Source organism: Centroberyx affinis, unplaced genomic scaffold (genome assembly GCF_046629955.1).
Source record: "Centroberyx affinis isolate AG114_WGS23_722 - 3 ecotype Tasmania unplaced genomic scaffold, CSIRO-AGI_Caff_v1 ptg001778l_1, whole genome shotgun sequence".
NCBI classification, from domain to species: Eukaryota; Metazoa; Chordata; class Actinopteri; order Beryciformes; family Berycidae; genus Centroberyx; species Centroberyx affinis.
The window spans coordinates 531957-546091 of NW_027280171.1; the positions used below are offsets into that span (position 1 = coordinate 531957).

At 44.4% G+C, this 14135-nt stretch overlaps 2 protein-coding genes across 2 annotated transcripts; both read right to left on the reverse strand.

Annotated features, from left to right (window-relative positions):
• Positions 1-111: 111 nt before the first annotated feature.
• LOC139652290 (acetylcholinesterase collagenic tail peptide-like) lies at positions 112-8116 on the reverse strand. The gene is made up of 17 exons (XM_071529307.1): positions 6885-8116; positions 6626-6735; positions 6325-6444; positions 6009-6053; positions 5816-5842; positions 4437-4508; positions 4259-4321; positions 4113-4139; positions 3976-4020; positions 3664-3699; positions 3506-3586; positions 2788-2884; positions 2556-2695; positions 2304-2423; positions 2011-2140; positions 1203-1305; positions 112-1086 (listed from the first exon to the last, which is right to left on the reverse strand). Exons 1-17 carry the CDS (start codon positions 6985-6987, stop codon positions 1017-1019), a joined length of 1389 nt encoding a protein of 462 aa, XP_071385408.1. The 5' UTR covers positions 6988-8116; the 3' UTR covers positions 112-1016.
• A 466-nt stretch (positions 8117-8582) lies between these two features.
• LOC139652287 (cytochrome c-like) lies at positions 8583-11848 on the reverse strand. Its single transcript, XM_071529305.1, has 3 exons — positions 11618-11848; positions 10743-10916; positions 8583-9576 (listed from the first exon to the last, which is right to left on the reverse strand). Exons 2-3 carry the CDS (start codon positions 10909-10911, stop codon positions 9431-9433), a joined length of 315 nt encoding a protein of 104 aa, XP_071385406.1. The 5' UTR covers positions 10912-10916; positions 11618-11848; the 3' UTR covers positions 8583-9430.
• Positions 11849-14135: the final 2287 nt, after the last annotated feature.

Below are 14135 nucleotides of genomic sequence, written 5' to 3' on the forward strand. Positions count from 1 at the left end.
TTTCCCCCTGTAAGCCCCGCCCCCAACCGCCCCCCCACTTTTCAGATCCCCTTCGGCATCCACTGAATGAAGAGAAGAAAGGAATTCAATAATCTTTATTAGTTGATCAGTCAGCTGACAATGCTTTTTGTAATTTACGGACATACAGATAGATTGTCAGCTAATCAATTCTATATAATCAGTTTTGATGTCTTTTTGATGGAAGGAAATACAACAGTTTCTTCATGCTGCTGCAACAATCACAGGTATTACTCTCTTTTTTTGCTATTCTTATCAATACAACATTCATTTTCATCCTGTCGGGTATTGCGGATATGACATTCACTTCAACAGGTCCACACTTTTGGCAAGTACAATTACAGCATTAGTTAAAGGCAAAACCTACAGCATACAATTGAAAGCAGTCTGCTGTGCACCAAAACACATCCACATGCAATAACACAGCATTGCAGTCACTTCATAAATATATTATATGTTTTATAATACATCACACAGAAATATAAACATTTACACACCCCTGATTTGCATACTATATACTATAATTGCTTATATCATTGCCTCTTTGGAAATGCCACCTTTTATAATTCCCTCTCACTACAAAATAAGTTTTTAAGAACACAGCTTATTTCTGCATTAACAGTCAGCAAGTCATTGACATTACAACTACATTATATGGTACAATCATAGTTAAAATGTATTGCCCATGGCCACCAGTGCCCATAACAGTGCTGCAGCCGATGGTGTGACACAGTAGTGTGGAACCATTTCCTGAGGCCAATAAAGGAATTAAAACTCCACAGGGGTCAATCAATTTTGACTCCCGTGACTTTTCATGGCTCAGAACACAAGAGCTTCCCTTTCGTACTCTTTCAGTCCGCCAGCTATCTTCAGTACTTCAGTACAAAATCTGAAGTATGATCCCCAAAAGCAGAAAGAGGAATTGGAAACGCAGCCGGTATAGCTGGCTTTTTTCTTTCTTTTTTGTGTGTGTGTGTGTGTGTGTGGGGGGGGGGGGTTCAGGTGAAGTACTTGCAGCCGGTGGAGTCAATGAGGCAAGAGTCGGTGCATCTGAGCTGCCCGAAGGATCTGCAGAAGACACACAGTGATTTATAACATATGTGCTAGCTAGGTGTACCTAATAAAGTGGATACTGAGTGTATGTGTGTGGATTCACTCTGAATAGATGTTGTCAGTGAACATACCCAGGAAGATAGGATTTGCAGGTCTGGTAACCGAAGTCCTTTCCGTCACACTCTTCCATGCCTTCGTGTCGGTAGCCGTCTCCACAGAACGCCCACTTACAGTCTGAAGGGATGAAGGGAAGGAGATAAAGAGGGGAGTAAGAGAAAGGAGATGGGAGTAAGAGAAAGCAAGGGAGGGAAGGAACAGAGGGGAGAGAGAGAGAGAGTGAGAGAGAGAGAGAGAGAGAGAGAGAGAGAGAAGACATTACTAATTGCTTTGGCACTCCTGTGTGTTGCAGTGATGCCAATACAGCATTTTTCTGCTAATTTAATTGAACCGAGAAGCAGAGAGTGAGACAGGTTGACAGAAAGAGAGAGAGGGTGAGATTAATGAAGCTCCAGTAAGGGCTTTACTATGCTTACTCCTTTTACCCTCTGCCATGTGGCATCAGACTCTAAATGGATATTCTGTAGTTATGCTCTGCAGGGCATCGTGTGTGTGTGTGTGTGTGTGTGTGTGTGTGTGGGACTTAAGTCACTTTCAGGGACACAAACCAGACTTAAGACCAGTTGATTGGGGATGGCTTGTGCAATTGGGGACAAAAGCCGTGTCCCCAATTGGTAAAAAGCTGATTTTTGGGTCGGTGGTTAAGGTTAGGGTAAGGGTTAGGTTTAGGCAAGTAGTGGTTATGGTTATGGTTAGGGTAAGTCTCCAGGAAATGAATGTAAGTCTATGTAAATACCCCAAAAGTGACATAAGTAAGACTGTGTGTGTGTCTGTGTGTGTGTGTGTGTGTGTGTGAGTGAGCAAGAGTGAGGTGTAACTCACTGAGACAAGCGTCAGTGACGATCTTGTTGCCATCATCACACTCCTCTCCGTGCTGCGCCTGCACCTTCCCGTCCCCACAAGCACCGACTCTCTCCGGCACTTTCTCTGTGGACTGGAACGGCTGGAAGGGCTAGATAAGTTACAAGTAAACAAGCATTGACTCCGCACTTCAGGCACTGAGAAATATCATTGCTTGATAAATTACAGCCTTCAGCACTGGGGTTGTTTGAAAAGCTACAGTGTTACATTCACAGTAAACTGGCTCTATATTTCACTACTACTGGTTCCAGTACCTGTATGGGCTTCCATCCATCTTTATCTTTGAAGTAGAGGGACCTCTGGTCCTTCCTGAATGCTATGGCATTGTCCATTTGTAGCCGGCCCAGCTCCTCCTCACTGTTTACCACAAATATCTACACACACACACACACACACACACACAAAGGTGAAAGTTGATGCCTAATGTTTATTAGGTGATCCAGCATTGCCATGCCATGTGGATCAAATATTCAGAGTGAAGCAGTCTTGTGTGAATGCGGTCTTACTGCAGGGACTTTGTTGTAGCTGCCCCGTTGTGTGTAGCTTCCGAAAGGGGTGCTACTCGGCCCTAGAGGGGGATCACACTCACAGTGACCTGGCGGCCCCGGGAGACCCTTCTCTCCCTTCTCCCCTACTAGATAGAGACCTGCAGGACACACAGATCAACACACACACTCTGTACTATGCCTTTATATTACATTAAAATAGTATCAGGCTGTGTATGTGTGTGTGTGTTACCTGAAGCAGGTAGACCAGGGGGTCCCGGGTGGCCGTTAGGACCTGGAGGTCCAGTGGGGCCCATGACTCCTGGGGATCCACTATGGCCCTTCGTACCCTGCACAAACAAAACAGCATTACAATATTAGAAAATACACACACACACACACACACACACACACACACACACACACACACACACTGAAGGTGACCTAGATGGCATTGCCACTTGTGCATAGCTGGGATAATCTAGTCCATGGGAAGTGTGTGTGTGTGTGTGTGTGTGTGTGTGTGTGTGCGCGTGCATGTGTGCACGCGCGTTCAAGCATGCATGTGCATATATATATGTGTAGACTCTAAGATCTAAGACGCCAAAGACCCCTCCGCCCCTACGGAAGTCTATACTTAGCGCTGGAAGTGAGGCCTGAGTGACTGAATTAGCCAGAGAGAGGACATAGCTGTCAGTTGTCAGAATGAGGAGCAGCCGAGTTTCAGCGCTCCACACCGGGGTCAAGTGATGTTGGTGTGTAAACGTGGGCAGTGCCAGGATGTGTGTGTGAAACGTGTGGAAAATCTGATGCCAACTGGCTGACCCCTCCTCCACACAGACCCAGGCCTACTACAAGTCAAACACACACACACACACAATATACTATAAATGCCTCCAAACACCCTGTGCACTTGTGCATCCCTCTTCTGTTTCTCTCTTCAACACCTCCTTCAATCCCCCTCTCCTCACCTGTTTGCCCCTCTTCCCCGGTCGTCCGGTGGGTCCTCTCTTCCCTGAGACTCCTGACTCTCCCTTGGGTCCCAGCTCGCCCTGGGAGAGGAGCAGGGTTGAGAAATACTCAATTTAATGCTATTTTTAGACTTTACTCAGTATTTAATTCTGCTTACCTTCTGTCCGAGCATCCCGGGCAAACCGATGGACCCCTAAATAGAGACAAAATGAGAACAGAAAGTAATTACCTCTATAGAGCAGGGGTTCAGGTAAATTTAATCTCACTCTAAAGCCAAGCGCTTATTAAAACATAATAAAAATCTTGCCATGTTGGGCGTGAAAGAAACTTGCTTGTGAACCATTTTGGGTCCCAACCAACAGTTCAGCAAACACCAAACATAACTAGGTTGTTCTGGGTTAAATAATATAATGCTTTCCAAAAGAGTTTCTGCAATTGCATCAGTAGAAAAAGACATTTCTCTACTAACCTTATCTCCCTTCGGTCCTGTTACTCCGGGGTCGCCACGAACCCCCTTCCAAGAAAGAGGAGAGAAAGAGCAAATAAAGGATGAAGAAGGTGATTACTGACATACAAGTATGATGGAACATATAAGTCTGGGCTTACCTTCTCTCCTTTGTAGCCGGGCAAACCCTGAGGAGAGGAGTACAAAAGCAGATAAGATAGGAGGAAATCCAATAATCTACATAATCATAATCTAATTACTACAAAGTAAATGACTGTGTGTATAATGTTGTTAATGTGTGTCCAACCTTTGTCCCTGGTGGTCCCCTCAGTCCTGGTAACCCCATGAGTCCTGGATCCCCTTTCTCGCCCTGAATAAAAACAAATCATATCAAATAAGTCAGTGTTTCCCAACCTTTATGGTGCTGAGGGAGACCAAACTGTTGATTACTTAGACATCTCTAGAGGGAATAGCATGAGACTCACCTTGGATCCCTCAGGACCAGGCCATCCTTGTAGTCCTTGTTTCCCTGGGAGGCCTGGGGCTCCGGTACGACCCTACGGCGACATACCAGTCAGACAGAAGCCAGAGTGCCAGTATTCAGTAAACAATTATTCAAAAGTGCCTTTGTGTATTTTCTGCTCCCTTTTCATGGAACTCACTGCAAAATGATTTAAAGCTGAAAGAGCCGGTCCCTCACTGAGTTTAAACTGATAATGAAGGATCATGTTGACTCAGTAAGGAGTCGTCTTTGCTTTGTTTAGTCCAGATTTAAGAAGCTGACTCCATGAACCAGCTGGTTTGATATTAGACTAATGTTTTTCGGGGTGCTTATACAGAAAATTGGATCTTGTTTTCTCTTATATGCAAGTATAGTAGTTATATGCATGTATTTTGATCTTATACATCTTGTTTTACTTTGCTCTGTCTTTTATTTGAGTTTGACTGTATTCTGACTTTATACATTGTTATTGGTTGTTGGTCTGCAACCAATGAGATCCTTAATCTCACTGGGACTAACATGGTTAAATAAAGATTAAATCTAAATACATAAAACAATGTCTAATCAATATCAAGATCACCTCTTGTGATTTCCTAATGTGACATGGCCGAGGACAAAATTTAGGGTGCAGAGCTTAGAGAATGCCACCGAGAATTTGTTAATTAGAGGACGGGAATAAAACCTCAATTGATCTTGATCTATCACCAATTCCCTCCTAGCAGAAGAGCCAAATATACTATGCAATAACCTCACATCTCAGCGACACCTGCACGAGTATCCCGGAGCTGCCGTTCTAGCAGTGTGCTCTCATTTAGCCGCCTGCCATTAAAACTGCAGCCTGTAGAGACGCGGTGGACCTGCTGCTGTGTGGAGTGATTTATCATAGAGAGCGCAGGCACTTAGGGAGATTAGAGTGCAGAAGCGCAGCGCTGGATAGCCTGGATCAGCAGGACCGGACTCCAGTACAAGGGCTAATGGAGCTAGGCCAAGGAAAGGGGGAGAGAGAGATGAGGGAGAGGCAGAGGAGAAGGAAAGAAGAGGGGGATGATAGAGAGGAGAGGAGCGGGAGGATGACGGGAGACAGCCGAGGAGGTGATCAAGCTTTGCTATGTGGTTAGAGTGTCTGGTGGGACTAATGTAGCATGACCCATTTAGCGGCTACAGAGGATATTCTGAGCACATCAATAGACAAACCACATCACAGAGATTGAGGATGCGTAGAGGAGACAACAGAGGGAGAGAGGGAGAGAGAGAGAGAGAGTGTCCAGATCCCATTATTCCAAGGACGTGCTATATGAAGCAGGGGAACAAGAGAGGGACGAGCGAGGGAACGAGACAGGCAGGAGGGGAGGAGCGGCTCACCTTTGACCCTGGACGTCCAATTTCTCCCTGGAGGAGGACAAATGAGGGGAGAGGAGACGTGGTGCTCATTAGAGCGGAGACACACAAGGACACACGCACAAATACTTCTAATAGCAAATAACATTAGAGGTACAGTTCAAGACAGTAGCCTACAAACCAAAACACACACACAAACACACACACAAGCACAAACCTTCTCCCCTTTTGGTCCTCGAATGCCGGGCAATCCACCATGACCCTGAAAAATGAGACCACATTTATATACAGCTCACATAACCCCACTGAGCGCAGTACATTTCTAGAAAGATCAATACTAAAACGGTAATTTTGTTTCATTTCCACGCTTGCTTCACAATTTTCCCATCTATTGTCTTAAAATGGTTACAGCAGGCTGACTACACTATCTGATGCATGTATGATTTAATCAGACTGGAGAGCAGTGCAGCCACTGTCTTCTTATCTGAGGCTTCCATCACTGTGTAGCATTTCACTTCTGAACCGGGCCTTACCTCTGGACCGGGGGGTCCTGCAGGTCCTGGAGGTCCAGGGGCGCACCCCGGTACCCCCTCTTTATGTGTTTTCTGCTCCTCTCCTCCATCAACACTTGGCTCTAACACGCCAATGTCACCCTTCAAACACACACACATACCCAGTCCAAGACTTGAGTGTCTTCACAATAGCGAGTAGGCTTCCAACAAGTGGCCCACTGTGGGCGTATATGTGCTTAATCATTTGTTTGTGCATTTATGTATGCACATGTGTATGTGTGTGTGTGTGTGTGTGTGTGTGTGTGTGTGTGTGAACACCTACAGGGTTCCCACGCTTCCACAGCTGCGGCGGTGGAGGGAACAGCGGTGGTGGAGGCGGTGACATGAGACAACAGGGGTCAAACCTCATCGGCTCACCCAGCAACCTGAGAGCTGACAGGCGGACAGATAGTAGTGCGCATCATTGACAATCTATCATGATAAATCACAGTGGTGAAAGGTGTGTGTGCATGCAGTTCTGATGATTGTTTACACAAAGCCAACAACACACACACCCACACACACACACACGCATAACATACCTGAGCGGGCTGAGAGGATGCTGTCCATGTAAGTGTGATGGGACAGGGCCCATGCAGAACACAGAAGGATGTGGAGGGACACTGCAGTCTTAACCGGGTCCATTCTGGCGGATCACTTTCCCTAAAACACACAACACAAGCTGACACTCATCCACTCACTCCCTGTTGCTGCCTGCTCTCCCTCTTGAGGGTGTCACTATTAATCTCTCCCTCTCCTCTGTTCCCCTAAAGCGTCTCTCTCTTTCTCTCTCTCTCTCTCTCTCTCTCTGTCAGCATAAACAGCCTAAAACTTGTTGGCGCTCCATACTGCAGCAGATGCAGCCACCGCTGTAATTCCAGCCGTGCACCAACACCCCTCAGCCCTGTGCCAGAATTAGACTGGAGGCCTTTGACTGGCAGAAGTCATAACAACATAGTAAAGCTGTAACAGGTTCATTCACACAGCCATTTACTGATATAATCGCACACGCAAATGTAGTCTAATGAATCACGATGTATGGGTCAGAGACAGTGAATATTTGTGTTTGCAAGAATCATCATGGAATGGAATGGGACCCGAAATACACACTTGCATACCCTGAAAAATGAAACACACCAGTCCCGTGTTAAACCACGTGTGTGTTTTTGCAGAAAGCTGCGGCACCGGTTCAGACTGCTACATTCACAGATATGATTTAATATGAACTCCCGGTCCTCTCACTGTCCAATGAAATATGCCAGCCTTAATTTCATTCCCTACAGATTTAGCAGTGCGCGTCAAGTGGAAACGCAATGTCCACGCACAAGATCTCCCTTACCTTCCACTTGAAATTATCCCGCACTTGTAGACGCGCTGTCTGGCGCTCCTCTGACCTAAATGAAATGCGTGGCGTGTAGTCCTTCCAACTGTGGCTCCTCTGCCATTTAGCGTGCTCTATCTGGACCGCTAATCAATTTGATCCACTTATCGATCCGTTTCTTTCCTCATTGGTCAATAACAACACAATTGTGGAGGGAGGACCTTTTTCTCCCGGCACTCCAACAGTGCCCAACAGAAGCCGCTGAGCGGAGCCGACACAGCAGGAGCAGCTATCCCGGGGCTTGTCTGGATCAATAGGCTATATTTGTTATGTCATCTCTGTGCGGCACGTTTTAAATAAAGCTGATTGAACAACTGGGATGACATTGATACTGTATATCTAGGCTCGTTTGGCACGTTTTTTCTTTCATACCGGTGTTTATGCTCTCTTCTGCAGTGTAACGGCGCCCTCTGCTGGATCTTTCGGTCCATGCACAAGATCATTTGATCATTTCGTCGCATACAGTTAGTGGCGAATAAAAAGGATGGTAAACTAGGATTATCATTATTAGGCCAGGACAATAGAAACAAAAATAAATGTGCATTTATAATAGGCTATACAATATCCTCATATCACTTTGATAGGCCTACTTACTATTTTGTGTCAGGCTACAAAGGTGAGACTTTTTTTTCCACAAATAACGGTGAGTGAACTGACTTCAGGTGAGTTTACCCTCCACTACATCTCTGATACAATGTCTTGATTTCTGGTGTGCAACATAATTGTGTGCCCCTTCATATTATTTACAAGAAACAAATGAAGAAAGAACAGTGAATAGGCCTACAATATCCAATGAATGTGTCATTTCACAGTTTGAAGTAAATAAAAAACAAAAAAAACAACAACAGTCAAGCAGAAGAATAGGTCCACTGAAATATTTTACTCAAGCAGAGGTATTGCCTGCACTTCAGTTCAATTTTACTCAAGTCAAGGTAAGAGTAGCCTAATTGTCTGGCTGGGTCCCTAAGGTCATTTGACAGGTCATCGTCAGTCCAGGGTTTGGGGATGGCTGCTTTTAGCTCACAAAAGCAGCCAACTCAGGATTGACCATTTTACTGTTTTAGTGTAAATGACAGATCTCACTGTACTATTATATCTAAAAATAAAAAGTAAAAGTATGGGTAAGCATTAAAAACATACTCAAGCTGATGTAAAAGTACAACCATTTAAAACTATTCAGAAAAGTAACAGTATAAAAAATATGTCATTGTAACACTCACTGGTTAAAACAATGCCAGACTATCCAGGCAGCACCAATTAACTCAAACACTTTTTCAATGTCTACCCAACTATAGACTTAAACACATAGACAGTAGCTTAGCAAGCAGTAGACATGCAATGTAGAAAAATGTACTTTAAAAAGCATATAATAATGATCAATTGTCATTCCCACAGTAAGAATAAAAGTGGTGAAAATACAAAGTGCATATAGTTGTGTGCAAGCTGGAGAAAAATAGTTTGTTTTTAGGTAATTAAGGCTGCATTAAGGCTGTGACTCATACCATAATTAAAAGCAGTCTCCTATTCACAAAAACATGGCAGCCATGTGGCAGCAATGCAAAAAGTAGACCATAGTGTAGCAACACAGATATAAATTAGCAACTACACATGTATAAATCAGACAAAATAAATACAACACAGCCACCTTAAACCTCTGTGTTTTCTTTCCTAAATGTATAATGCTTCTGTGTTGTGTGTGTATTCCCACTAGGAGGTAGCGTCCTTTAAATAGGCTATGATATCCCCTCTCTCCCTTTTCTTTCTAATCCCAGCAAAGATCATCTTGGTACCCGGGATGTACTTCTTAGGGTTTTGCAGGTAGATCATCAGAGTATCTTCTCCCCACACTATACCTGAAAAACACACACATGCACAAGGTTTGCTTTATGATTTTAAGAATAAAACATCTTATTTTGTGGTGGCAGTACAATTCATTTGCCTTCTTATGCATCTGCTAACTGTGTTTAGGTGAATGTGGGCCAATAGGTTTGATCAGCCCATGTTACAGCCAAGCTCAGACTCAGAGAAGGAATTTTGATGGCGTTATCCTGCCTGTCCAGACCTGCTGCTGTGACTGTTAGACATAAAGATATACAAGTGCCAAGCACTCTTCCCAGTTCTATAGCAATGGCCATACATTTATTGCACACACACCTACACACCACTGTTTCACCCAGAACGCCTCAAAACTGCATTTAGATCATGGGATACCAGCTAATTTAGAAAGGGTGTCCAACCCAACCCATTCAGTGGTAGGGGAAACTCTCTCTCTCTCTCTCTCTCTCTCTCTCTCTCTCTCTCTCAGCACTAGTTTATCTTAAATGCATAAACTGATCTTTTGACCCTCCATCTCCATGCTCTCTTTCTTCTAATTTGCATCAAATTTTTATAGTTGCTTCTCAACCAGTTAGCTATTTTGCATAGGGCTTACACAAACAAACATAATCAAGAAATGGAAAACAAATCAAAAAGCAGAATCAACATAAACCAAGAGTGGACTCTGTTCGGTTTGGACTCCCTGTGGAATAGAGCCATACTATTCAACAATCCTCCACCTACTCCCATAGCGTGGATCCACCCGTTCTCACCTGAGCTCACTCCTTATGATTGCCTACCATATATATAACCCACCCATTTCCTTTGTTCTTGCTGGCAGCAACAATAACCCTCTGTGTTTCAGATACACACCTATGATTGTGCGTGATTAAAATTAAACCCATAACCGTCCCACGCCTCACCATCTTCCATTGCTCTACATGTGTGCATTGTGGCAATAAATGGCTTAAACGGATACGGCAGTTGTCCTCCTTACATTCTTACTGATGTACCCATGGTGATGCTCAAACCCCTTGTGAACTAATCCCAGAGATAGACTCTACACTCCCAGAGTCATTGGCCGAGACCCGACCCCAACCTGCAAGCTTGCTGGAGTGAAGGAATCAAGTCTTTTGGGGTTGAACCTCCACCACTAGCTTGTATAGCTAAAACTGCAGTCTGCAGCCTCTGCAGTGATGCATACCCTTGTCGATGTTGGCCTGTGTGTAGGAGTAGCCGGGGGACTGGCCCGTCTTCCTGCCAAACAGACCCCACAGGTTGGGTCCCACCTTGTGGCGTCCTCCCTCGTCCACTGTGTGACACTGGGAACATTTCTGGACAAACGACTTCTTGCCTTTCTTGATGTCCCCCATAGCAGCTAGGAGGGAAGAGGAAGCAATAACAGTCGGTCCAAATGTATTACAGTAACAGAACACACAACATCTATTCATGTACTACAGAACTGATAGACAGACTAGACAGACATGGGAGTGGCGTAGGCCTCAGTTTGTAACTCTTTGAGGCAGAGCCTTGCCAATGAGCAATAACTATGTAGCCCATTACTCAGTCAAGACAACAGGTCAGTAAATATACGATAATGTTATTCACTCACAGGAAGGATGGAAATGTAGCCTACAATGAAACACTTGCCGGTCGGCTACATAAGATAATGCACTTCCGGATTGTGATGATAGGATAGTCTGATTGCCTTCTTATGTCCAGAGCTTAAAAGAAAAACACATAGTCCTAAACTTGCCAGCTAGGAAGTAGCCGAACCAGACAGTGTGTTTACAGTAGCTACAGCAGAAAGGAAAGAAGACGCTGTTTGTTTAGTTTGTAGTTATAATAGGCTACATTTTGGAAACACAGCAAAACTAAGAGTGGCTACAGGAATGTTATGGTGATACCACACGAGTTACAAAATAGCATAAAGTAGCCTAAGATAAGGTCTCTATAACTTTTACCACAGATCAACAAACTACTTTTCCACAGCAATATTAAAGTGACTTTTCGTTTAGGCTTTTGGAATTAGGCTACAACAACCAACAGTAATCACAACTCATAACATGAAAAGCTTACCTGAGTCGGGATAGTAGTTCAGGTAGATATTCCCTCGCCCTTTCGAGGTGAAATGAGTTGGAGTGTAACTTACTTCTGTGGTTGTAAATTAGTAGTTTGAAAAGAGTAAATTGCACCGACGTTTCAAGAACAAGAACACTACCGGACGCGACCCACAAAGAAAAACTTCTCAGATTTCCGAAGAGAAATAGGCGGCGATTAACTGTGTGTGTGTGTGGAAAAAAGCAACATAATAGTGCGTGAATTACGCAACACAGTGAAGAAGATGCCAGCTATGCAGGCCACACCCAGTTTATTTCCAAAGGTATAAGCATGTTTGAAATCACCAGGGAGTATGACAGGGATGCAGCTGGAGGGAAACAAGCAGATATTTTATTTCAAAGCAAATTAAAACATGCCAGCTTTTGCTTCTTGCGCTTTCCAATGCGTTTTTTCCATGGATCATAAAGAGATGCGCCGGCGTGTCCGTGACTCAGTGAAAGTACTGGTAGTTGAAGCTGTAGAACAAGTGTTTCCTCCCGGTTTGCTTACTGTCACGGAGATCTGGCACCCCGCCCTTCACAGCCTCGTGGAGTTGCTTGTGGGTGTCACTCAAGGTGAAGGAGTCCTGGAGGCCCCGTAGAGCTGACCGGGCCCTCCTGTACCATGGAGCCCCCAACCCACCTCCTGTCTGACGCCCCTCCATGCAGCCAGGCTGAGAGCGGATGTAGGGAACCTCAGCTGGCTCCCTCCATCTCCATAATAACCCAACTGGACCTCCATACCGTCCAGGGATCCTGGCTGGGTGTCATACCCCAGGTTGGGGGACTTTCTCCTGGATATGGGATTGTATCCATAGGGGGCTGGTTCTGGTGGGCGGGATGGGTCATTTCTCAGATTTTGGCATTCACATGTTCCTTCTTCAGAATTGCAGCTGGCACCCCAGAGCTGAGCGGAGTGGTTGCTGTCAGGATGTGACAGGTTGCCAGGTTGGTGGGAGTTAAGATGGTATTTGCTCTCCAGGGGCCTTTGTCCCTGCAGGAGCCTCGCATTGCGTCCATGTGTTGGGTGTGCAGGGAGCAGGACGGGATGGGAGCGAACCCTCTGAAAGATCACAGCAAGAACACACACTGGTTGGGTGTTTGAGGGCGAAGCGAGCCCAGGAGAAATTCATGTGGAGAAGAATGTCTGCCAAGGTGAATAAATGTTCAATATCATACCAGATAGGGACTGGGCTTTTCAAGAGCTGCTTCAGTTAGTCTCTCATGCAGGTCATCCAGTTGTACAGGGTTAGCAGGACCATTACCTACCATACACACACATACACACCAAGACAAGAGGTATATTACATGTGTGAGTCAGTGAGTGTGTAGGGGCCAGGTGGCTACAGTACAGGTGTATGTGTGTGTATGTGAACTATAGTTTGGTGAACACCAATACAAATATTTTTGGATTGAATATTGGATATTTAAACTTGAACATTTTCATGCCATAAATAAATGAATAAAAAATCTGAAAAGTTACTTGTATTCAGTCTTTTTCCCATAATGTTATTCTTACAGAGGTGGAAAATCCTGTAAAGCAGCTTTTAGACCATGGGACACTAAAACTGTCCACTGAAACCCAGAATAATAAAAATAAGAGAGTAAAACCGTATACATACTTGATACTTGTGTGGAATCTGATCAAAATGTCGTATTAGAATAAATAAATAAAATAAATAAATTATGTTAAGAGCTTCCAGTGAATTGATCAATTCTACAATAAATATGTAATCAAATTGCATCATATCCATCATATCAGACACACAGATATATCAGTGTAACCCCAGTATGAACATGTATGGGTGTTGTCCTTGTACCTGTGTAGTGGAGCTGGTAGGAGCTGAGCATGTGTGTCCTCTCCAGGTTGTGGAGCATGTTAGCCGTGCGGTGGCTCAACGTTAAGTCCCAGTCTCTCAGAGCTGGGTTGGGGAACATCGTCTTAGGTGGAGACGGGTAGAACACCTCCCTCTCTTTGCTCACACACTTTGGGAACTACAGAAGATTTTGATCATGAAGAAAATGTAAGACCCAGAACATTGCAGTCACACTGGTAAAACAATTAGATGACAGTGAGGGGTATTTGGGGTATTTGGACACCTGAGAAAAAGAAGTCCTCCTTAAAACAAACACTTAGCTACTGTGGAGGAATACTGTCAGTTATCTGTCTCTTTATGATCTATGCTCAATCATCAACTGGACTGGATATGAAGAGTTTTATTCAAAAATGAGATATCCACCATTTGAAATCAGTGAAATGCATTACAAAATTATTCATAGTACAAAATTAAAACTTAAGACTGTCGTGTACAAACAGACATAGAAAGAGTTGCGTTTTTCATACTAAGTGGAACTAAAATGCCACTGTACATTTGTTACTCCCCCGTGCCCCACCACATTGTCAATGCCAATATCCAATGTCCCATGGTTATTCATCATAGCTCTCCACATCTCCTCTCACCTCATAGAAACCATGCTGACCTGGCCAGCACACTGCC